The 26,549-nt window shown below is 37.5% G+C and overlaps 1 protein-coding gene and 1 pseudogene across 2 annotated transcripts in view; one reads left to right on the forward strand and one right to left on the reverse strand.

Annotated features, from left to right (window-relative positions):
• TRMT11 (tRNA methyltransferase 11) overlaps window positions 1-26,549 on the forward strand; it is a 292,966-nt gene that overhangs the window by 127,936 nt on the left and 138,481 nt on the right. Inside the window, exon 13 of one of the 2 annotated variants that reach the window (XR_015726104.1) lies at window positions 23,724-23,787. Coding sequence is in view for 1 of the 2 variants with exons in the window: in XM_087865468.1 (XP_087721594.1) it covers window positions 23,724-23,735 (12 nt within the window). In the remaining variant the exon portion in view is untranslated. Of the gene's footprint in view, window positions 1-23,723; window positions 23,801-26,549 lie in introns of those variants that run through there. The other variant, XM_087865468.1, reaches the window with a different exon arrangement.
• LOC123797641 (small ribosomal subunit protein uS17 pseudogene) lies at window positions 6,133-15,557 on the reverse strand (annotated as a pseudogene).

Consider the following 26,549-nt stretch of genomic DNA (forward strand, 5'->3'; position numbering starts at 1 on the left):
CCTGTTTCTTAAAGAAGTGACCGGCTTCCAAATATGTGACTCAGAAATTGAATTTGGCTCTCATGGACTGTTTTCTGACTTTGTTTCTTATTTTCTTTCGACGCTTTAAGGAGAGTTTGAAAACATTCCTTAGCCTCTCCATAAGAGAAATTTTGACTATTAAGAAATTACCAAATGAAAAATTATAGAAGGTACTTTGTATATAAGACAAAGCTCAGAGGAAGATCTTGTTATCATATTTCAACAGCTATTCACTGGGGGGACATCTTTTTCCCCTTTCTAAACTGCATGTATCACCATTCATTAATAAGCAGAATGACAACTATTTAGACTGCCAGATCTCTTTATAAACATTTTCTTAGGTGGGTGGGATTTTTATACACTTTCCCAAAGGGCCAAGTTGACAGAAATGGACTTTTGCTTTATTTCCACAGAGCTCTGGATCCAAATCCCTAGGTCAAAATATATGTTATTCACTTCCTACATTTGGTTGTATGATCTCTCTGAAGGCTGGCCCAAGACAGTCCTTTCTGATGAGACTTTCAGCATAGCCATTAGTCACGAGATAAGCATGTGACTATGGGCCCTTTGCAAAATGAAAGCTCCCCAGTGAGAGGCTTGTCCTTTACAATAAGAACAGGACCAGTTTTCCTCAGAAGCTCATGGCTGCCTGCATGGTGTGATTTGAGAAATCTTAAGCCTTTTGTCCCAGATATTTTCCCTGTTGAGCCCTATATTTTCACTAATAGTGTATCACTCCTGTGGGTGAAATCTTTCCAGGCCATTCTCTTTAAAATATGGCCATAGCTCTGGGAAAGGTTCTAATACTTTGGTGTGTTTGACTTTGTAAGATCCTTTCTCCTTTGACAAAAGAAACAGAGTAGGATGAGAAGACTAGGTAACTGGCAGCAAAAGGGTGTTGAAAGAAGAAAAATGGTGCACATCATGGAAGATGAAGTGCCAGTGTGCCAAGGAGAGTCCGCTTGGTTCCACTTAGGAGTATGGATTCAGTGTGTCTATGCACTGTGTTAGCTTTTGGAATGTTCCCGTGAGCCTCCAGCTGAGTGTAAATGGAGAATATCTTTCTGGAAAAACAAATTGGAAATATTTATCAAGGTGATAAAGAGTACTTATATAGAGAGAACCAATAACTTCAATTGCAGGACTTCATCCTAAAACAATAATCAGCAACGAGCAAATTTCGACCCAAAGATGTTCACTGGGACATTATTTATAATTGCAAAAATAATGGAACAAGTTAAATGTTTATTAATAGGAGAATTAATACTATGGGAATGAATTTATGGTATAAAAGTGACTAAAACAGTATGCAAAATATACTAAGAATATGATCTCAGTCATATAAAATATGTATGTATAGATAATAGAATTTTAGTTAGTGGCTGTTGGTAAATGGTTATTTTTCTTTATTTCTTTATGTATCTTCCAGTTTTCCACAGCGGTCATTTATTACATTTAGATATAGAAAAAAAGTTATTAAGAAATTCATCCAAGAGCAAATGTTTGGGTGAAGGTTATAAGCCTAAATTATGGGTGTCCTCTGAGGAGGTGGACTATTGCTGTTTAGTAATTTCCCAGTGGATAATTAAAGATCTGTCAGACTTTTCCTTATGCATGGTCTTTGATGGTCAAGGGCTTTAATTCTACATAAAGATGTCTACAAAGGAAGAAATTTGGCACCTGATGTTTGATTTTGAATAGGATTGTAGCTTGCTGTGTCCAAATCTGAGATAAAAACAAGTTGGATGGAGTTTAGCGTAGGGAGACGTGTTCTAAGCCTTTTCCTTAGAATTGGACAGTGGCAGCCACGTGCAGGAGGCCAGGGAAGCCTTGGTATAAGTCCCTCTCAGCCCAAAGTTACATGTAACAGTTCTGTCTCCCCCCCTGGACACAGACCTGGATCATCAAACTCTTTTTCCTAAGTTTGGTTTGCTTTCCATGTTATAACTGACATATCTGAAGAGGGGATCTGGACTCACTGTCTTAGTACCATTTTCTGGTCTTTCTTCCACCTGGAATGCATTTCCCACTTACTCTCCTCTCATGTTCTTTTGGCCCATATTAAGTGGACGCTGTTCCTTGAAGCCTCTACTGCTGCCCTCAATGAGTGTGATCTCCCGCTCCTTTGAAACTCCATGGTACACACACGTATGGTATTTTTTACACTCCCTTTCTATTGGGTTGCCAATTTCTGAAGCACAAGGGCTGCTATGTCTTTTATCCCCCATGTCTTGCCCATGTGGGCAGAATTGAGCTTATTGATTTAATGAATCACATGTTAATTTGGCTGGCCCACAGTCTGCCTCCCTTTCTTCATGCAACTTAGATATGATTCCCATCATTTAGCTCAAAAAGATCACTACAAGTAAGGGTAACAGTAAATTTTTCAAAACTTTTCAATGGGGTAACTTTTTAGAGTAAACTATTTACAGAAGGGAAACACAGAACCCAGAACTACAAGCTACTCATGGCTTAAATTACATGGGCTCTTCACCATGGTTTATTTAACTTTAGTAGTATGAAAGAACCATGTGGGCTTTAGTGTTAGAGAGAACTTCCACTAACCCTTAAACCTAACCTTGACACTTACTGGCAGTGGGATTTTGGGTAAATGATTTCGCCTCTCCATGCCTCAGTTTCCTCATTTGTAATATGTGGAATTAATTAAGGGCTGTCTCCCAGCATTGTTTGTGAGGATTATATGAAATGATGTATGAAAGCACATAAAATGTATCTGGCACACAGATTTAAGTCTCTGGGCTCATGAGGACGGAAGATCCATCATGTCCTGGACGGTTCGTGCCCTCTGAGAAAGCCAGGGCCAAGCACCCTAGACTTTGCAGGGCAGTATTTACTTAATTTCTGGTCTGTTGCTCCGAAATCGCTGATCTATTCATGTAACACAGTCCCCCAAACAGTGGCTCCTTTGAAAATTTTGAGGGAACACTGAGCTGGAGTATTGAATAAATTTCTGCAGTAAAAGCTTATTTGGATAGAAGTATGTAATCTATGCATCTTTTATGTACTCAAAGCAGGAGAGTTTAGTGGGCTCCAGAGCTACACTGCTTGGGTTAAAAATCCTCTGCTATACTTAATCTCTGTCTCTAAGAGAGGTTCTTATCTAAACTTGGAATGATGATAATGATAATGATACTAATAATAACAATAATAGTAATATCTGCCACGTAGAGCAGCTTTTAGCAGCTTGTGAAAATAAGCTTATGTCTTCCAAGCACTTAGAACAGTGCCTGGAACATAGTAAGCAGTCGAACAAAGCTAGCAGCTCCTAGTAAATTGTTTTAAAAGGTGGAGCTCTTCAAGGACTATGTTGAGCCACGTATTCCAATAGCGAAGTGAAACTCTTACTGTAGTCCTGGTGCCATCTTTGTGGGGAAGAAGGGAGCAAATGCTTTGGAGACTTGTGCCTCACAGTGGTTTGGATTTGTTAACAGCACTAGTCAAGGAACACAGTGTGCTGAAAAAAGTTGTCAGACGCCTAATGAGATAAGGAGCGTCCTGTGAGTAGTGACTGACTTGAACACTCCCAGCAAATAGACAAGGGAAGCGATGGGTCTGCCTAAGAATTCTTGTCTTTCAACTTTGACACCACTGATTTTTCTTTTCAGATGCTACTGACCATATAAATAAACACAGGAACTTCCTGATCATGGAATGTGTTTGTTTTCTGATGTAATTTCTACCTCTGTTCACAACACAGGTGTTTAATGCAGTAGAAATGAAATGGTGTGCCTGAGTGGATAATCTAATGATTAGATGATCTGATATTAAGAAATAAATGAAATTCATAATTTATTCTCGTTCTGTGATCTATTTGATTCTTTTCTTCTTTCTTTCCTTATGTTCCATCTCTTTTGTCCTTCCTTCAAGTTTTTTTTTATTAAACTTAACCTTCTAATCCTTTGATTGAATATCTATTTCAGCTGTAATAGTTTATAATTTGACAGATGATTTAATAGGTTTTTAAGTTTTCCTCTGCCCCTTAACTGTCTCTTCTTTCTCGGCTTTTATTTGTTTATTTCTGCCTTTTTTGTTAGATTTTCTCAAACGTCCAGCAAACCTAGGTTGTTTCTTCATAATTATAAGTGAGGCTTGAAAAAAGTATTGGGGTTGTGCTTCACAGAAGATTAACAAGGGGGTAAGTCAGATTTTTCATGCGATGGTGTCCCCCAAATATCTGAATCTTATTTCTCTCTTGGGTCCATCAATTTCTCTGGGGAGGATTTTAGACCATGCGGGAGGTATAAGGTCAGACGCCAGTATTCTCAGGGCCATATGTGGGCATAGAATGTGGGAGTCTCACTGCTCAGTCTGCAGACTTTCATTGAATCACCCTCTTTTTTAGGCCAAGTGTGATAGATTGCAATAACAGGGCCAGTTCCTCACATCTCCCCGTATGCCCTTTTCTGTAGAACTCTGCAGTTCCTCTCACTACAGAGTAGAGTCTTGTTCTCCTAGAGTTAAATCTGGCTGCTTTGTTCCTTACTTTGGGCAATAGGATATGGCAGAATTGACAGTGTGTCAATTCCAAGCCTTGGACTTCAAAAGCCTTCTGCATTTTGGCCTGTTCTCTCATTCCTGTCAGCGGCATGAGAACATTTTGAACTCTCCTGCTGGAAGTGAGAGGCTTATGGATCAGAATGGAGTCCCCTAGTCACCCTAGCCAAAGTGAGCCTGAATCAGCCAACCATTCTCCCAACACACAAGCGACTCCAGCTAACTCCTTATTCATAAGCAATACATTGTTATTATTGAACACCATTGTGGTTTTATGGTTGTTTGTTTCAAAGCATTATTGCCATAACAAATGACTAATACTATGGGGTTTCCCCCTCCTCCTCAGGGCTGCAAGCCTCTTCAGAAATTAACCTCCTGTCTTTTGCCCAGATTGGGGAGAAGTCACCAAGTTATATGGGGTAGGAGAGTGATTGGGTTGACTAACCAAACTTTATACTAATCTTCAACCAATCCTCTTTTGAGTCACACCCTGGCCCCACATTCAGAGCTTTTCCAGGGCACCGTGTCATTATTGGAGTTGTTTCCTTTTTAATCTCCCTCTGTAGGCACCGGGTTTGGGCCTTTTCCTATTGGCTACATCATCTGTCCATCCACTTCCCAGTGTCTGAGGTTTTGTTGCTCACTTCTCTGTACCATCATATCCTACTTGATTCACCTTGTCCTTGGGGGCTTGGGCCCCTTTAATTCTTTCTCTCTCATATACAGGGATGTTAGGAGGAAGTAGGGATAAATATATGTTTCAATATTCCATGGTTAGCCAGAAATACCTCCAGTTATTTATTTTTTTCTCCCTGATACTAAGTTCTAGGTCTGTGTGTGTGTGTGTGTGTGTGTGTGTGTGTGTGTGTGTGTGTGAATGTTTGATAGGTGTGATTTACTTCATGGTTTTAGATGACATGATTATAAATATCTCTGAATAACTTAATATAATGAAAATTGACCCCTCTACCCATGCTTTCTCTCTCCTGTGTTGACTCATATATTAGTTCATTCAGTGGCTTTTTATTAAGGGTCGACTATGGACCAAGTATTGTGCTGGTACTGGTGAAACAATGGGGAGTGAAACCCTACTCAAGGAAGCTGCAATATGGAAATCTATCAACAGGCTTCCCTAAGCACTTTTTTCTGCGTTGTCCTTGCAAATATTATCAAGCTACCTCCATTGTCCATTGGCATTTTTCATGTGGTGATCCAGTTTAAGAGTGGAGTCACATGGTTGTCAGTTTAAATATTGGGCAGTAATTTAACCTCTGTTAAGTCTTGGGATCTTCAGTGTAGTGTGAAGTACTTAAAAAAAAAATCTTGTCAACATTTAAAAATCAAGATCACTCTCTTCTTTCTCTCTAATGCATATTACACCAGCATAAGCATACATGCACGCACATGTCCACACATTCTGATTTCTTTTGAAAAATCCAAAGACACTACAACATTGGGCCACTTTCCTGCGTGGCAACATTAAGCAGAATTCAATAAGGGCTAACTTCTTTTTCGTTTTTTTTTTTTTTTTTGTTTTTGTTTTTGTTTTTTTGACTGGGAAAATAACTTTTTTTGTTTGGAGGTGTGGGCAGTTGTCTAGTCTGAGAAATTCTGAAATTGCTTTCTGGTGTCGGCGGCCTTGGTGACCTTGAACACACTGAAGTGCACAGTCTCAGTCAAGGGCTGACACCCACTGTGACAACATCCTCAATCTTGCCATCCCTGAAGCAGGGGGACAGGTACACTGACATGCTCTTGTGGCATTTCTTGAAGCAGTTGTAATTTTGGTTGTAGTAGAGGTAGTCTTGGTAGACGACGGTGGTCCTCTGCATTTTCAGTTTGGTCATCACGCCAGACAGAATCCACCCTCGGATGGAGACATTAGCAGAGAAGGAGAATTTCTTATCAAAATAGGTGCCCTCAATGACATCCTGGGGCTCAGACCAATGTTTCTGTAGTATTGCCAGAGCTTCTCCTTGCCAGTTTCTCCAAGCAGTAGGAGCTGACGTCTTTAGATGGAGCGTGATCTGTCCCATTTGCCGAGTTCCCCCCACTTCCCATTGTAGTAGAGCTGGCTGTTTTACACATTTGCATTATTTGTCTGGCCTCATGTGCATTTGAATTTTTCACCTGCTCTAGAAATTAGGAAATTGGAGTCCTATTTTTAAAATGTTCTTAAGGAATATTTAGTAAGTCTGTAACTTTCAAAGATATGAGACATTCTAATTCTTTCCTGAGATAATGTTCCTTTTCTATTATTAATGAGATATCCCTAAATATGAATGTATTTATTTGTGTGTATATTTTAATGTATTTCCGATTTTTAAATGTGTTTCAATATTTAATTGTTTCACCAGTATTTGTTAATGACTGGGTTGCAGATTCTGAATAGATTTTTGGACTTCTTAGGTATTTAATTCTGTGGAATCCTTCATCTTTCTGATTTCCAGCTCTTTTTGCCATATCCTTATACCCAATTACCCTGGTCTTCAGCCTTCTCCAAATTGTTTCTGACATGTTTTCATTTTCATTTAGTCTCCACAGAGTTCTGAATTCATGACTTCCATTTATCCAACCTTGTGCTCTCCCTTTAAAACCAGTCTTCCTATTTGCTTTCAACGGTATTTGGGCTCTGAGCATCTGTAAAGACCCCAGCCTGGCTTATTCTTCTAGTCCTAGTGCCTCCCGTTAATTTTGGTGGTTCAACAGAACCTGTTTATCCTGCCCTGCATCTCTCCAGACCTTAGGCTGGTCCAGCCCTGCTGAATCCCACCCCTCCCAAGATCAAAAAAGGGGGTTCAGACATCCTGTAACCATAGGGTCCAGTGATAGTTATCATATTGAGCAGAACACTCATAAGATATTAGGATTGCTTTGAACACTTGAAATGAACTTTACAATTGGCTTCCACCTGTGGAATCCCATGAATGAGGACTGATTTTCCTTAAGAGAAAAAACAACACATTTTGATTTTTAGATACTGGATGGTACCCTTATATTGCCTGATTCCTTCAAGGGACATAAGGTTAATGAGAGCAAATATGATTCTTGGACATTGTAGTAGGAGAAGAAGGAGGTTGACAGTTGGTCTCGTTCTTCCTTGCAGCCTTCAGTCCACTTCTGAACATTGTGTTTCAACTTGTGCACCCACCAAATGAAGGAGATGTAGATAAGCTAGAGGCTGTCTAGAGGAGAACATTCAGGGTGGGTTGTAGGAATGCAAAGCTATATTATGTAAAGAGAGGTTGAGAAGTCTGGAAAGAGTAAGTTTGGGGAAGAGAAGTCTTGAGGATGGTTGAGAAGAGGACAAGGAATGTAGTTATCATCAGAATCACCAAATTGTCATGTGAAAGAAAGAACAGATGACTCCAAGGGATTGAAGTTGATTTAATGGGTCCCAGAAAGACATGATGGGCTCTTTTTTTAAAAAAGAAGAATAGTTCAGAGCTGAAGTGTGCTGCTCAGGGAGAATATTCTGGACCTCTAGGCAACCAAGCATAAAGTGGATGACCACTTGGTGGGGATGTTGTAGAAGGGATTGACTCATGGATGGGATGATCTGACCAGATGATCTTTAAGGTTTCCTTTTATCCTGAGATTCTGGAGTATTTGAAATTGTCATGACAGGAGATTCCAGCACATTTTTAAAAACTAAAATCACGATACAGTGCGTGTTTTTAGATAATCTAGGAATCAATTTATTTCTATTATAATGGCAATGAAATATTAATACATGGATATGTTCTGTTTACTCATATAGCAAATTAGACCTCCTTTTTGGTCAGCAAGTGCTATAGAATATTGTCGAAATAAATTTCGCTGCTTTTTCCACAGATTAATCACTTGGGCTCAATTAGGATAAGAACTTCACAAATGTCAGCTTCAGCCCCAATTTTTGGGTTAAAAACATTTCTCTTTTTTCCTTTTTCTTTTGCTCCTTCCAAATTAGTAGAGAGATGATATACATATTATCACTGACAGTTAAATAATATGGTAAATCTGGAAACTCCAGTTAGGAGGACCTATTATTGAATAATTCAGTCTCATTTTTTTCATATGGGCTAAATCTCAGCTTTATTAATTTCTTTCCCATAGCCTTACTTAGTCTTCTCAGTCTGAGCTCTTTCCATTTATTTCTGTGTCCCTGGACCATTTCCTGTGTTTTGACTAGAGATTGGTCATTTGTGAACATGTTTGTTTCTCCCTACCGATGGCAAAAAGGAATCTTGTCTTGTACATTTTTGTAATCCCCACAACACCTATTGCCCTCCCCTGCATAAAGTGATTCTCAATAAATCTTTGTGGTTTCAATTGATTTCTATCAGAAGCTCACTCTGTTTATTTACCACACGTTTGGTCTAGTAGTTAATATGCTAGCACTCATTAAATATCCCCTGTGAGATTGTGATGAACTTGTCTTGGAAGTTATAGGTCACTACCATTATGTGAGAAGACAACAGACCTGGTGGCTCTGAGTGTATAGGAACATGGCAGAAAAGAAAATGCATTTGACAGGTTTTTTTTAAACATGGTTTTTAAGTGGGAATGGCCTTTTCCTATGGTCTGGAGCCACTGTTTCCCACTGCTTAGAGTTGTAAAAGAGCAGAGGACACTTGGATCTCATCCCAGATCTACCACCAACTAGCAATGTGGTGTTGGGCTAAGCACGGAGTCTTTCTGGTCTCCACTTCTTCATCTTTAAAACAAAGGAAGTGAAATTCACTGGATATTTAGCTTCTACCAGCTCTAAAATTCCTTGACAGTAAACTGAGATTCCCCCTATTTCTGACATTGTGCCCTTTCCCTCTACTCTTTATAATGTGTGCAACTTCAGACAAGTTATTTAGCCTCTGAGTGGCTCCGCTTCCTAACTTACAAAGTGGGGGATACCTATTTCTTAGTGCTGTGATCAGGATCAAATGAGTTGATGCATGTGAAGTGTTTAAGCAGTGTCTGATGCAAAAGCAGCACCAACTTAATGTTAGCTCTTTTATTTTGCTACTTTGCTGAAAATACGTCAGTCAGTCCATCCATCCCCTGTTGTTAAAATTACAAACTAATTCCTGACATGGTGCCTGGCATAGGGAGCATACCCAATACTGGTTTTAAAGCTGTTTTCTATTCCTCTTTCAAGTAGCATTATATAAAGTTGTATTCAGAATATCTTGATCACTCACTTACTCTGGTCCCCAGTTTGCTATCTTTAACTCATATTCTGTAATGCTCAGTGTGTTTGTTTTTACACGACTGATCTTTGGCTTCTGTTTCATTGTCCCCTGTCCTGAGACTATGGAGAGACTTTGACCTTGCCATTTCCATGTTCATAGAACTCGTCAGTAGTATGTGGAGACAACTGGTACACAGAGACGATGTCATGGGATATCTGAGTCTAATATTCTAATGGAAAGCTCAGCATCAGAATGCCCCTGTCCTTCTAGAACTTTTATTTTGGCCTGGGCATGATGTTACATTGACATGACTGGAAGGTCAATCATTTCAGGTCAATATATTAGAAGTTTAATCATATCTATTTAGCATTTTGATGTACGATAAGTTCTCTTCCAATTTTGTGGATGTGAGGAAATATATCCCATGAAGGTATGAGACAGAAAAATATGAAGGAAACAACAGTGGGGTCTTGAGTGTTAAGGAGTTTGTGCTGTTATTTAAAGTGGTGTTCTAGGTGTTCTGAGCGCAGTATGCCTTAGAAGATGTTGCTGACATAAAGAAACTCATTGCATACAAAATCCTTTTGTATATGTAATACCCTTTAATCCTTATCACTATTATTTGATTTTTTAAATCTAAGGGTCAACTGAATTTCAGAGAGGTTAAATAACATGCCAGCAGGTAGCCAAGCCAGAATGTGGACTTGTGTCTTCTGACCCTAGGGTGTGTGTTCCAGGGTGTTCAAAGAGGAGAATGTGATGCTGTTTCTGCCAAATTAATCTCGGGTAAAATGCAGAGGCTCCTTGTACATTTTGTTTGTTTTATTATCGTTAGGCTGTAGTAAAATCTCTGATTGTCCAAAGTGGTACACAATTTTCCAGCTTTGAATTTTTGACAGAGTCATGATTTAAAACTTCAAGCATATGATTATGAGATGGTGGTTCTCAACATTTACCACAACCTCCCTGCTAACCACACAGCAGCCAACTCTCAAGATTTCCTCTAGGAGAGTAGAGAGATTTTTCTCCCCACATGTAGTCCAACTCCATGGGAAAACATTAGCAGTGACAAATGACTCTCTGAACGAATGCTCAAATCTGAGGTAAATGTGAACCTTTGTTCCTCCACAAGAGGAAGCCACCATCAGAGTATTCTGTATGAAAACATTTGAGAGGCATCATCTGAACCCTTTCGGTCATTATCTATTAGCCTTCAGGAGAATTGCTGTAGTTACTTAGCATGCAGTGGGAAGTGTTGTAACTTGAGGCAAAGTCTGTACATTGATCTTTATAGATATTTATATTTACTTCCTTTGGCAGACGTGGACAAAGACATTTTTGAAAAGTAGTTCAAGTCTGTGGACAGACAAAGCAGAATATATTTTTAAAAAATCTACCACAGAAAGGATAATAATAGCTTCCTTGACTGAAGACAACAGACAGGCATAAAATATAAGGGAATTATTTTATCCGGGACAAGAGAATTGCTGTTACAGCAAATTTTGACCTTGTTACAGTCTGGATAACTCTTAGGTTTTAAACTTCCACCCCCATGGACCCCAGTCCACAGAGGAGATAACTGATCTGGGGCTTAGCAGTATTGGCAAGGTGGTGCATTATGGGATTTAGCTATAGAGTGTTTGCTCCCCAAGGAGAGAACTGCAGGAATTTTAAGAACTTGCATCAATTCCCTTGTGTAGAAGCAGTATGTCTAAGTATATTTCAAGTAAATCCTCAACTCAACACATAAAGCTGCAGTTACACCACGCCTTTAGAAGGAAATTAGAGCGCGGGAATGAGGCCAGATTGACCTTTATCCACCGTTTATCTCTTCAATTGCCCTGTCAGTCCATTTCAGTCACATGTTAGAGAGGATTTCCATTTCGCTGAGAGCACGTTCACCTCCCCTCCCACCCACCCCACTACCACATCGGTGTGAGGCTCTTGATTTTTCTTTTAGGCCTTTGGTAGTATAGCAATCTGGATTGTTTCTTTAGACATTGTTTCTCTAGCAAATTGATTCATTTCACAACTCTTCTTATGGCCGGTTTTTAAACACTGATTCATCATTTCTCTTTTTTTTAAAAAAAAAATGTCCTCAGTAATGGTCTTAGGAAGGTAGATTTGATCTGGTGAGTATAAGATAAAAGCTCATCTTTGACAAGTAACAACAAGTGCTGGTGAGGATGTAGAAGAAACAGAACCCTAGTGCGTGTTGGTCGGAATAAAAACTGGTACAGCTACTATGGAAAACTGTATGGTAGTTTCTCAGAAAGTTGCTGGAAGCACCATTTTATCCAGCAGTAGTTCCGCCTCTGGGATTATGTCTAAAGGCAATGAAAATGCTATGTTGAAGAGATACCTGCACCCCATTTATAGGAGCATTATTGACAAAAGCCATGACATGAAAACAACATAAGGTCCATTGATAGATGAATGAAAAACATCTATGCTTATATCCATATAATGGAATATTATTTAGCTATAAAATGGAACTATAAAAAGTGCTGCCATTTGTGACAACATGGATGGACCTTGAGAACATTATACTAAATGAAATAAGTCAGAGAAAGACATATACTGTGTGATCTCACTTATATGTGGAATCCAAAAATAACAAAGCAAGAAACCAAAATCATACAAAGAGAAATCAGATTTGTGGTTATCACAGGTGAGGGGTGAGGGAAATGAAGGAAGGTGGTCAAAAGGTACAAACTTCCACTTAAGATGACTAAGTAGTAGGAATCTGATGTACAGTGTGATGACTGTGGTGGTTAACACCGCTGTATGAGATACGTGACAGTTGTTAAGAGAGTAAATCCTAACAGTTCTTATCACAAAGAAAAGACTTTTTTTTTCTTTTTCATTTTTTGCATCTCAATGAGATGATGGATGTTAACTAAACTTATTGTGATCATCATTTCACAGTATATATAAGTCAAAATCATTATGCTATACACCTTAAACTTATGCAGTGCTATATGTCTTTTATATATCTTAATAAAACTGGGGGAAGGAAACAGAAACCCCCCCCCCCCAGTCTTTGAAGTAATACAATATACCTTAGTGGCATAATAACTAGATTGCTTAGATGAGAGGCAGCTCATTAGGGCAATTTAGCGGCATCATGACTAGCGTCATTTATTCATATTACTGCTTGTTTTTCAAATGTAATCTGGGAGAGAGTGGCAGTAAATAACCATTCTAGCTGCTTCACTAGAGATGGTGAGATTCCCTGGGTTCATGTGGAAAAAACGGGATAGCAATACAGATAATTTCACAAATTCATAAAGCTAATGATTTATCTATTTCATACATAAAATTTGGATTAATTTTATCCCTGATCACAAGTTACAAGTACATCTCATTGCTTGTAGAGTTTAATGATAACATTGCCATCTGTGTGCGTATGTTGGGGGGGATGGTAACTTTGAAGACAAACATATGGCACAGGTGGTATAGGTCTTAGGACATTGCAGTTGGTGGATTGGCCATGTGCTTTTGCTCCTAGTCATCTGCATTGAATAAGTACATTTTGAACTATTCCAAGCAGGTCAAAATTATCTGACATTGTTCAGGTAGTGCTTTGGTGTTCTCCTGTTGACCTTTTGTCTGTTACTTGACTTTGGTTAAGTAGGGAGTCACGACATGGGTATCGGGTCATTTCATATTCTAGCCAGGTCTTATATCTATCTCAATGTGTATCTGTGAGGTAGTCTTGCTGTCTGATGGGGGTTGCTAGTGAGAAATATATGAGTTTGAAACAAAAACTATTTTTATTTTTGTGGCGTGATGACCAATAAGCCATTCATTCTATTTGACTTAAACTGATCACAGTAGTAGGTTATGGTCTCTTCAACACAGTACTGACATCATGACTGTTTTTAATGACTTCCAACATAGGAAGAAAAACTAAGAACTCAGAACTCAGGGTGGGTGTGGTAGGGGAATTATAGTATAAAATCCATATGTTTTAGAATTGGTTGTAGTATATGAAGTTGGAAGAACTCAGGTATGTTTTGGGTTAGTTCAGTCCCTCAAACTATTCCTTTCAAATGTTTTCTTTCAACCAAATCTGAAACACATTTTGCCAAAACCTTTTTTCCCTTAATTTTTAAAGCCATGTGTATTTAAAGGGACATTTAATCCATATGTTTTGGCTCATTTACACTTAACTCATCAAGATATTGTTTTTAAGAGCTATTTGAGCTCCACGAAGCCCATTTTATAAGTCTTTTCTTCCGCAGTACTAGGAAGTTGTGTTTTGCTGGAAACAGAAATTGAACCCACAAAATAATTAAGTTCGGATGAAAATTGAGAATGTACAAGATTTTTGAGAGCCACCAAACTTCACTTAGAAAACTATGTTATCCTCCTGTAGTTTTTTAGTTATTTCTTCTAAGTACCAATATACTTTAGCCAGGATGCTAAACTTGATCATCTATTAAATCTTTCCTTCACAGTTAAATAACTGAATGCTTATTGCCCAGAATGTGTTCTTTAATGTAAAGGATAAAAGCAAGTTCAAAAATAAGAAGAATACATGAAAGAGTGAGCTCTAAACTCCTTTAGAGGTTGATGCAGAGCTGTAAACTTAGACCTTCAGGGTGCCTTCCTTTGCTGTTCCTACCAGCATTTCCACAGAGTTCTGCCTGCTCTTTTCCTTCAAAGTTCTTTCTGCTGCATTGCAGGGACATAAGGAGCTGCTGCTGCACGGGGTCTCACCACGTTATGTCCTCTGCACCTCCAGGATCCTCAGATTTGTCCTGCTGGGTAGAGGGATGACTCTGGAGCACTTATGAAGCATATAGTAGGATTGCCCATCTGTCTAGTATTTCCCCAGAGGTTCAGGTTCTCAAGACATTCCCAGAGAGAATTCCAGAAAATCAGTACATGTTTCACATAGAATACACATAGACAGTGTCTGTAAAAAGTTGTGAGGGTGAAAAGCTTTTCAATTCAATAATGGCCTAAAGTTATAATCTCAGAGTTGAGCACCTCTGAAACAAATTTTTCCCATTGAGCCTCAATATCCAATGAAAAAGAATGACCCCTTCATTAAGAAATTAGCAACAACAACAAAAATGTTCTACAACTAAGTTTCATCCACATGCCTCAGAATTGCTTGAGCAAGATTTCTAGAGTACGTTGAATTGTTGACACTGTTCTCATGTGTGAGTAGACGAAGAGTAAAAATCTTTTTCATTTTTTTAAAAGATTTATTTATTTATTTATTTATTTGAGAGAGAGAGCGGGGAGGGGCCAGAGGGAGAAAGAGAGAGTCTCAGGCAGACTCCCCAACTGAGAGCAGAGCCTGACGCTGGGCTTAATCTCATGACCCTGAGATCATGACCCTGAAATCAAGAGTTGGATGCTCAACTGACTGAGCCACCCAGGTGCCCCAAAATCTTTTTCAATTAGAGAAAATGTGAGTAAAAGTGAGCATGCTTTTTATACTGACAGTAAAATACAAAAATGTATGTTATGGTTAGGTGAATATCAGTTGATATAAATAAAAATCTTCAAGATCTTAACAGTCTGAACAGCTGAGAGTAAATTATATTTCTTCAAAGACTAGTTTTTACTGTAGGCAATCAAATTTGTTGTACAATATTAATGGGTAAAATGAGTTTGATAGGGCAGTTTTGTGTACTTTTTATATCTTTCCTTTTAGAATGAATGTGTGTTCTTTTCTCTCAACATTGCATCCAGAGTATATTTATCATCTGAAGCTCACACCAAGACTTCCCTTGACAATTAGGTGTACTGTCTATAAAGAAGTGAGTTGTCCATCTACATGGAATTCTTGAAAAGTGTACTTTTTTTTTTTATTTGGGAACAGATATCCATCATTCTGAACTTTTTAAGCCTCTCACAAGTACATAAAGGAACCTGGTTAACAGATGTTTAATATCTATGAGAGAGAAGGAGAAATTCAATGATATAGTGGTCTCTTCTGAAAAATAGTATTAAAAAATTGAATTGTCATAATCTTGAATAATAACTTTCAATGTTTTTTCGCAATAAACCTATTTCATTGACCTGAATTTATGGTCAGTTTATTATTTTTATATTTTAACACTAGTAAAGTTATGGGAAAATCACATATTTAGACATGTGTATGAATACATATACAAACCTTTCAGTCCTTGGCCTTAATATTTGTAAATTGTATTTATCAAAATTTTAAAATGTCAGTAAACCAGTTCTCACAGACATTAACTCAACAGTAAAGCATACTTAGCAACAAAGTTTGCTTTTATGAGCTTATATATGATGTGTCTTTTATTTTCCTGATGCTATCCTCGAGTTAACTAATAATGCAAACTTCAAGAAATAGTATGGATAGTATGAAATGTAGAAATAGTTAAAGCTCTTTCTTATATTTTCAATTTCCTTTATTAATATTTAATAGTGTAACTTATAAATATATTTAGGCCATAAAACAATACAGGCATACCTCATCTTATTGCACTTTGCTTTATTGTGCTTTGCAGTGACTGAGTTTTTTATAGATTGAAGGTTTGTGGCAAGTCTGCAGTGAGCAAGTCTGTTGGTGCCATTTTTCTGACAGCGTTTGCTCACTTTGTGTCTCCATGTCATGTTTTGGTAATTCTCACTATATTCAAACTTGTTCATTATTGTTATGATTTATTATGGTGATCTGTGGTCAATGATTACAACTCACTGAAAGCTCAGATGATGGTTAACATTTTTTAGCAATAAAGTATTTTTAAATTAAGGTATGTACATTGTTTTTTTTTAGACATAATGCTGTTGCACACCTAATAGACTACAGTATAGTGTAAACATAACTTTTATATGTACTAGGAAATCAAAAAATTCATTTGACTCACTTTATTGTAATATCTGCTTTACTTCAGGGGTCTGGAACTGAACTTGCAATATATCTGAGGAATAACTGTATTATAGATAAAGCTACACTCTCCTTTGATCATCACCATCAATCCTGATTCTTTTTTGAGAAGTGCCAACAACATATAATTTGATGTGTATCTTTCCAGACCATTTTACTTTGACTTATGTGAGATATATTTATGGCCCTAGGCTATCTGCAGCACTTTAAAAAAATGTGTGTTTTAAAATATAAATTATATTTTAATGTATATATTATTCTGCAGTTTCTATTTGACCACCTTGATAAACTTTCTAATGAACTGTAATAATTTATGAGGTGATTTTCTCAGATTTTTTTGGTAGATGGTAATATCATATTTAAATAATGTTAATTTTATCTTTTCCTTTTTGATCCTTAGATCTCTTTTTTCTTGGATAGACAAGGATAGAGAGTAAGAATTGAATAGATAATGATAATATCAGTATCTTTTATTATTCCTTACTTGTATACTGCTTCTAATATGTCATCCATTAAGTATGATACTTATATAATTCAACTACTGACACTTTATTAAGGTAAAATTTTCCTTCTATCCCTAGTTTGCTAAGAAAAAAAAAATCAGGTGTTAAATTTCATCCAATGTCTTTACATTATTTAGCTTTTGTCTTTTGTCTTTTATTACAGAGAATTGATGGATTTTCTAGTATTGAGCCATCCTTGCATTCCTGGGATAAACCAAATTTGATCTTGATATTTAATTTTTAAAAATGCATCTATGAATTTTATTTGCTGATGTTTTATTTAATGTGTATATGTCTTTATTTGTAAATGTGATTGGGCCCTAGTTTCTTTTCTTGTGCTTTGTCTTGTTTTGAGATCAGTGCTATATTTGCTCAGCAAAGTGGGTCACATGACTTCTCATCTTTTTCTTTGCTCTGGAAAGTTTATATAATAGGGGAATTATCTGTTTTCTAAGGGTGTGATAAAATTTCCGTGTGAAACTTGGATTGGGTACCTTTTGAAATATAACATTTTGACAATTAGTTTAATTTCTTCTTCAGTGGTTATTCTTTTGTGTGAATCTTTAAAGCTTTTCTTTGAGCCAGTTTTGGTGATCCACATATTTTTTCTGGAAAATTGTCCATTTCAGCTAAGGGTTCATCCAGGTATGCTAAATTGGCCACTTAAAAATAAAAGATGTAGCATTTCTTTCCTACATCTCAGGTTAAGAGTAGAGGAATTGCTTTTCTTGCCAAGTTAATTTTAACTTTTGTACCAGTAAAACAAACTATACGCTACTCCAGTTTTTGTGATGTCTCCAATGAAATTAGGTATTTTGCTATAGGCAATAAGTGTAGGAAATTTTGCCTTTTTTTTTTAACCAAGTGGTAATGCATTTAAATAATGCCACCCCCAACTCCAGATTCAAGAATCAGAAAATTCCACAATTCTTCTAATTTTCTTAAACTCTGTGTGTTTCCTTATCAATAGAATTGAAAAAAATATCTTGCTATCTTACGGAGGTAGTAGCTATGTTAAAGCATATAATGACTCCACTGACCTCTACCCATAGTTGTTTGTATTAAATTATAGGAATAGGTTTTTTTTTATTAATAGGTACCCTTTGCTTTAAAGAAAATGTACTTAGTGTAAGCAGTGTATTTACATAAGAGAGTTTTCCTCAATGGATAAGTAATTGGAATTGAATCTGGAGCTTTGGATTGTTGTCTAATCATCCTAATTAAATAGCAGTGTAAAACATAAGTTGACTACTTTGTCTAATTTGAGTTATCAAACTTAATTAAAAGCAAAGCAAATAAAAAGCGATTGTACTTAGTTAATTGTGGTTCTAATCAATGTAATCAGTCAAGTAAGTTAAGTAGTCAAAAGTAGTTGTGTTTTCATACATAGTAAATCAGTGAGAAGGATTTTGTTGACTTAGTAGAGATTGTATGAAAGTAGCAGGTCTGAAGATGTCGTGCAAGCATAAATCTGTAGGTTTTTCTGCTGTTGCAAAAGTTAAGATGTATTTGGCATGGAGAGAAATTTCTCCACTCTACGCCTGCCAAGCCTGGCAGGACAGTGAAGGTGATATGAGAAGAAAAGTTCAGGAGAGGAGGTCAAGAAGCTAAATTAGAAGTTCTGTTCAGTTTGGGATGCATAGTTAACTAACTTAAATCATTATTTTGTAAAAGTATGTGTATGGTGTATATTCAGTAGCAGCTCAAGAACCTTTCTTCAGCAACATTTGCTCAGTATTGCCCTTTATCTTTGACCTTCTTAATAAGATAAATGTCTTTTATACTAAGGCTGAATGAAATCCAGTCTCATTAATTAAATAGCTTTTTCTTTCTCTTAACATTGCCTTAGAGTTCATTATTCCAAGACTCTTTCTGTCTTAATTTTCCTGTCAATTTTGAGTATTCCTTTCTCTGTTATACCCTACCAGGAAAAAAGCTCCCACTTTCTCCCTAGCAGACCACTTGTCTTAACGGCCCTAAATTTTCAGATCTAAGACAAAATTACATGGTTAGAAATTTGTGTTTTGTAATGCTTTCTTGCAGTATTCTCCTCAAGAGAGTTTTAAACTGTACCACCTAGCAATAAATCTACTTTTTTATTGGTGGGGGTCCCTGACTTTTTTGTGATGTGGAGATTTCTATATCTCATCAATTCTTCATCCCTGGAAAAAAAAAATAGGTAGGTGATATATAGTGAGAAGAAAGAGTGTATTGGAGAAAGGAGAGGAGGGATGATTATTAAGGAAATCATGCTTGCATTGCTCTGTGGAGTAAGGGCACACTTTTTAGTCCAACTATGCCATGTCCTCGAGAGACATTCCTTTAAAGGGGGGACCTAAATACTGGATGTGTTGTGATTGCATGTTGACATTTGGCTTTGATTGTGCTTGTATTAAATTACGATTTCTGAACATCAGTATCACCTATTTTATTTTTAAATGAGTGGAATTTTCCAATTGACTAACCTTGAATTTTATGCAACAAAGGCTGTAACTTCCAATTTGTAGGCAGAAATGGCATCAAGAAATAGAGAAGGAACCTGGATCGTGTAGTTAGAAAACCCACATTGGAACTCTACCTCTGCCATATTTTCGCTGAGTAAATTTGATGAAGGTATTCACAATTCCTGAATTTCGGTATACACATTGGTAGGAATGATAATATCGATCTCATAGAGCTGTTGTAAAGATAAAATGAAATGCTGTTCATAAAGCACTGGTGAGGCCTGGTGTGTAGAAAACCTTTGATGTTAATTCCTCTTTTCCTCACTAGCTATATTAACAGTGCTGGGAGCAAGGAGATCGTTCTGTTCCAGTCTCTATTTCTTACAAACAATATGACCTTGGTGATTCCCATACATGTTTCTTTACTATAAAATGGTAAGAAATATCTTCCCAAATAAAAATCTGTGTTACAGAAATTTTATGGCTTTCAAATGAAAAAGTAATATGCAATAAATTTTGGAAATTGTAAGTACTAAGGAAATATAAGCCATTCTTTTTAAAAGTAGATATTAATTCAGGCACTGATATGCATATATTGTATCTTATCACAAAAGCACAATAAACAAGCATTTAGGAAAGAGCAAGTCTTAATATCTAAGACCATATTTTGCCACATTTATCCTTGGTCATTTTCTAAGTCCGTGTGCAAATAAGATTCAGAAAAATAATTTTTTTCTCACTATTGATATTTGTTCTTTTACAAATATAATTGTGGGACAATGTAAACCACTTAATTTCCTGAGAAACAATTAAGAGCATATTGAATCTTCTCCTAGAAAATATATGCATATAATGGCAAGAAGATCAGGAGTTTTATTTTGAAGGAAAGTAAGTCGACAAATTTAGGTTGAAAGAGAAATGAGATTATTTATCAAGGTCAAATGAAAATAAATATTGTTAGAAGTTTTATTTTGTTTTTAGAGATAATATTATTTTAATATAATTATAATATAATTTTAGAGATAATACTTGACAGTAAGTTTGCTTGAGTAGCCGATTTTCTTTTCTGTTTGATTTTTTGAAAATTGCTTCAGATTTGAAAAAGAAATAAGAATGAGCTCTGTTACTGTCATAGGGACCCTTTCTGCACAAGAGAACTGATTCACCAGCCTGCCAAATCACTGACCATAGCCCTAGAAAAGAAGAGTTTGATTTTTTTCTTTTTGAAATTGGAATAACGCATGACATTGCTTTATGTAATTAGGTGTCAACCCAGTTGCATACATAAGCTTTGTGCTGATAAGTGGAGAGTCTGCGATAATGCTTAGAAGTACTTCGGAGTCTGGGCTCTCTGATGGGGCCACTTGACTCACTGTGATCTGAGTTGGAACACGCTGCTTTATTCCACAGCCATCTAGACTGAGAGTGAGGAAGAACAATTTACCAGCTAAAGCAACAAAGCGATTGAGGTAGACAGAAAGTAATTAGTTTTTAATGATCTTTTGGAAGTCACATGAATAGATTGATTTCTGTTTTGATCTTGCTTGAATTAATAGCGGCTTTTGAGTCTTCAATCCCACTTCGGCACGCATTGTTTCTCCATTTCACGGTCTAGCGCTCCTGCCGTTCAGGTTTTACTTGGACCATTGTTCCATTTTGTAAGGCTCTGCCCAGTGTTTTTGTGCTCTTCAGCTTTAAACATTGTTGTGGTGTTTTCCTTTTATTTCTATAGCTGTTTCCTCTTGGGAATTTGATGGGGTTATTATCACTTCCAAGGGGCTAACATCCAAATTGGAGGTTCATCGTCAATTCATTTCTCGCTGAGACAAGCTCCATAGTACTCCTTGTGAAGAGTGGTTTCAGCCTTGTTCTGGTTAGAGCTCAGACTTTCCCTTCTCTCCTTTTTGGATTATCTAAGTTATTTAGAACCAACTAATGAGGTTGTAAGGAAGCGGTTCGTATGACTGGAACGGCTGTTAGGACTAAAAAGCTTTCCCAATAATAAATTTTCTTCTCTCCAAAGCTTTCCAGACAACGACAACATCCCCAGTTTCTACTCCAGCTTTGTCACCGACTCCCTATTTCACTGGCAGACAGGTGTCTGCATTCCTCTACTCTGCTTCCCACGTGCCCATCCAATTCTCAGACACTTTTCCTTGTCAAAAGGTAGTAAAGGCTCACAGTTTTTTCCTTCTTTCTTGCTGGTTTGTTTGTTTTTGGTCCATCAAGCTATGCATGTGTATTTTTTAAAGTTTCTTTTTTAAGAAAATGTGGAAAATGAAGAAAAAATCAGTCAATTTTGAAGCAATTAGAGACTTTCAACATTTTAAAATAGACCTCCTCGTTCTTCTATATAATCGTATTCTTCAATATGTGATAATTTTTATATAGTTAGGCTTTAAAATAATTTTTCATTTAAAGAGATCATTTTTCTATGTCAAAAAATATAGATCTCCATGATAATTTTCAAAGACTGCCAGAAAAAGTACTGCATGTTTATGGTCCTGGGCTTTAGGATGGCTAACGGAAGAAAATAGAAGTGATTTGAAACTAGTAAAAGATCAAATAAACACCACTGCTAAAGACCTTCTGGAAAGGAGAAATAGGAACAAGCAAGCTAAAAAAAGTCAAAAGAAATTACCTTCTGGTATGAATCAACAGATTTTAGACCAGTAACCGAACACTACACTTACACTAAGTGTGAATACTTTGGAAATTGAATGTCTGAGTGCTGGGAGTGCTGGGATTCTGAATCTTCTTGGTCTGTCATTCACTTCCCCACACTCCACAGGACAGAGGAGGGAAGTGGAAAATGGAAGAGAGTGCAGGAAAAAAGTAGAAGATAAGATGCCGGAGCCAAACTGGACAAGAGAGAAAGAGAATGCTGGGTTAGCATGTTGAGAAGAAGCCTTAAGAGAGGAAAAGGGAGGGGCTTCAGGATATTTACAGCCAACATTCCATTTAGCACCAGGCACCCAGTGGAGAAAAGGCAATTTATCCTTGTCATAAACCTGGCTGCTCTGCTTCTCCTGCTGCCAGGCATTTTGTTCCCAGAAGAAGGGGCTACCCAGGAATGTAAGGGGAGGTGGGGGGTGGGTGGGAGGGAAGGTCAGGAAGAGCTTTCATGGCCAGCACCCTTAGTCAATTTCAGGTTAGATTATAGCCTTGTCATTTTGCCTTCTTTGTTTATTACTCTCTTTTGGTTTCCATTTTGTGTTTTGTAGAGTTGGGCATCTCTAGCTCTCCATTTCTTCCTTTTATTTAACTAAGTGTAGTCCTTTAAAAATTTATTTAAAATCCTTTCTAACAGTGCTGTAAAATGCTATTGTGTTTTTCTTCAATCTTTTACCTTATAGAAGTCAAAATCTTCTGATTTTGTAAAAACAAATCTTCAGTCTGACTGAGGGTTTATATGAATCTACCATCTTTGTGATTTTAATATTTCAATGGCAGATATCCCACATGATTTTTTTATTCTGTACATTTTATTTCATGAGGATGTCTGAATATGGTCCATTCACTGAATCCTGGAGAACCTAACCTTCACCAAAAGGACAAATGGTTGCTTTCTTTTGTATCAGTGACTAAGTTTGGATACACAATGTTCATCTTCCAGTGACCTTTGGGGTAATTTGTACTTTGGGCATTTTTTCAAATTAAGGAAGGAATAATAACAGTCACCTATTGTTCTTATGAATTCAACCTCACCCATAATCCAGCATTTGGGGAATTTTCCACCTTTCCCAACAGTAAGTCATACGGCTATAGTAAAGATACTCAGTGTCCTCATCATGAAATAGAGTTTGTGTAACACATTGGCCTACTTGCTCCAGTGGGAAAAGATGTAGCAGGATTAGGCAGTGGATTCAAATTGTGGCTCTGTCTTCTGCCAAATGATCTTCTGACTAGAATTTGGTTTCTTCATGTGTTTAAGGAGGATATAATAATATTTGTCTCAGGGAGTTGTGGTGGTGACTCAAGGACGTTTTATAAGTGCCCAGCACATAGTAAGTCCTCTGTAAGTAGTAAGTGCTGGCTCATTATCATTGTTTATATTAATAACACCTATTAGCCATAACACCTATTAGCCATAAATCCTTATCTGCTGTTTAGGGGTTAAAATTAGCAGACATGAATCACCTAGAGGGTATTTAAGTATTAAACTGTAAGATAATAACTATGTTTTCCATTGCAGGCACTCAAATGAAGGAAAGATTTGTGTGGGCCAGCTGATGGGGGAAGAAGACTTCCCTAAAGAGGTAAGAACTGAATTGGGCCTTGAAGAGCAGATAGAATTTAAAACATACAAAAGGGAATTTAAGGTTCAAGAGACAGGAAATCAAGAGAAAAGTGTGAGTAAGCACATAACAAAAAAAGGATAGGGTTTCAGAGCTATTTTTCTGGGTTATTTGTCCAGCAGTTATTCTTTCCTTTTTCCTTTCTATCAGTGCCCTGTTATTAAATTAAATTAAGGTTGTTGTTTTTTTTTCTTTTTAGCTGTGACCTGCACCAAAATAATAAATATGCTTATAGTGTCATGCCATTTTAAATCCTTATGAATCTTGGTTAGTTTAGTATTCAGCTGTTGCTTTGAAAGCATACCATTTTGGAATTAATTCTAGGGAGCTATGTTTGTAAGATTGCATATATTTTAGGCAAATTGAAAGAGTTAATATTCCTAGGGACAAGATGAAATTTCCAAGGAAAAGCATTGCATTTCAACAACTAGTAAACACATCTCTTGTCTATGCTAGCTGTTCCTCCATTCACTAGAGAAATCACATTGAGCAGTCTACTGTCATAAGATAGAGTGCTAGTGGAGGGCTTGGTCCCTGCAGTCACCTCTTGTCTTCTGCACTCCCCCACAGTCCCAACTGTGAAGGAAACTTCAGAGGTGGGGACTTACAGTAAAGTGGAACCACCCAGGGAGTCAGGGGTTGCTGAGGACTCTACAGTTGAAACAGGTTAAAAGTATAACCCAGAATTTCACTGCCACTGTAAATGGAAGATTAGGGAGGTGGTTTTTTGTTTTTTGTTTTTTAAATCCTGAGATTGTATGATGCTCTGTATAATAAAATGTAGAGAGAGATGGAATTAAACTGTACCTAGTGATGTACTTCTTTAGTTCTTACTCTCTGCAAATATCATTTATTACTGCTCCTCATATTGCCCTGCTGGTCTCTTTGTTGGCTTGGTCTATGGTCAGTGACCGGCCGGCCAGGCCATGGGGTCCCAACCAACATTGCCTCACTGGGCAAAGGCGACATGGCTGCCTTCAAGGCCCAGCCTGTCCATCCATTTTTACCTTTAGCCCTTAATTAAATGTAGGGGCAGTTTACGTGATCTATTTAATTACATGCATTCTTTCCCAAAGCCTTTTACTTTCCGTGAAAGCCCCTGTATTGAAAGACTCTGTTGGCCACTGTATCTGAGCATCACTTGGAAGCATAGCAGGAAAGGCAATATAGCTTAGTGTGTTTGAAACTAAACAGATGTCTCCATCAGTTGTTAGCTGTATGATCGGGAGCAAGTTATTTAACCTTGTTTTCTCCCTGGTAAAATAGGAATAATAATAGTATTTATTGCAAAGTTTTTTTTTTGTTTTTTTTTTTTTTAAAGATTTATTTATTTATTTATTTGACAGAGATAGAGACAGCCAGCGAGAGAGGGAACACAAGCAGGGGGAGTGGGCGAGGAAGAAGCAGGCTCACAGAGGAGGAGCCTGACGTGGGGCTCAAACCCGGAACGCCGGGATCACGCCCTGAGCCGAAGGCAGACGCTTTAACCGCTGTGCCACCCAGGCGCCCCATACTGCAAAGTTTTTTTAAAAAATAAAGAGTAAAAGAAAAAGTATGTTTAGGTCACTTAGTAGAGTGATTGATACATAGTGAATCACTCATTAAATGAGGTTGATTATTAATCAGTAACCAATCTATTAATAATAAATGTGACTATTAATGATCAATGTAATAATATACTTCTATCGGTAATACACTCTTTAATAAATATAGTGATTAACATTGAAAATACCTACTGTTAGCTACTACTACAGTTGTTATCATAGTGTTTGATTTAGTTAACTTTGTCAGTTCCCTGACCTGTCACATGAGGATAATATTACCTACAGGCTGCTGTTGTGAGTTACACTCAGACTTACCTGAGAGATGGGGTTATGGCTGATGGCTGTGCTTTGCAGACCACACAATAGTTATTACGGCAAAGATGGAAACAAGTAGATGATGTCTGGTAGCACTTCTGACCAGAACCCACAAGACAGAGTTCTGGGGAGTGCTAGCCTTTTAAAAGTTAGGGCCAGTGTTTCTGCAGAGTCAGATGGATGGTTGGCAACGGAGCAGAATGCTGGGTCCTGAAAGGGGGGCTTCCTTTGCCTGGCTCAGCCAGTGTGGCTTTAGTCCTCTTGTACCTGCTGCGTAACTACAGAATTCGTCGTCTTCTAAGAGAATTACTTTGCTAAGGGACATTCTTTGTTCCTTTTCTTCTTTTGTAACTTTCTTGGCATAATCTCAGTGGCATCCACCTTGGGTTAGACACTTTGTGAGGCCTTTTACCTGCATCATTTAATACTATCCTTATAATCATCCTCTGCAGTGTGCATTATCACCTGTATTTACAGCTGCTTCACTAACTTGCCTAATAATAAAAGGTAGAGCCGGGATTAAAGCCTTTATCAAACTGAAGGTAAGTCTGTTCTTTCCACGGCATTAGTTCTCTGATGCTCGTATTGCTTAAGCACAAGTATAGAAAAAGGGCATAAAAGGGAGTCGTTGTCTGGGGAGAGTGGGGCTGCTTCCCTAGGGGGGATTTGAAAGTGGACGGGGAGACTTCGGATGGTCACAGTGACTGGGGTGAGGAGGTGCTGCTAGATTTGGAAGGCGGGGGCCATGGATACGAAATGTTTTGTGGTGTTCTGGATGGTACGATTGGAAGATAGTCCCACCCGAAATGCCATTTGTGACCTCAGACAAGGGACTAGGTGATTCAGAAATGTCTCTTGCTATTT

Source organism: Ursus americanus, chromosome 11, assembly GCF_024610735.1.
Source record: "Ursus americanus isolate L20-20 chromosome 11, mUrsAme1.1.p, whole genome shotgun sequence".
In the NCBI taxonomy this organism is placed as follows: Eukaryota; Metazoa; Chordata; class Mammalia; order Carnivora; family Ursidae; genus Ursus; species Ursus americanus.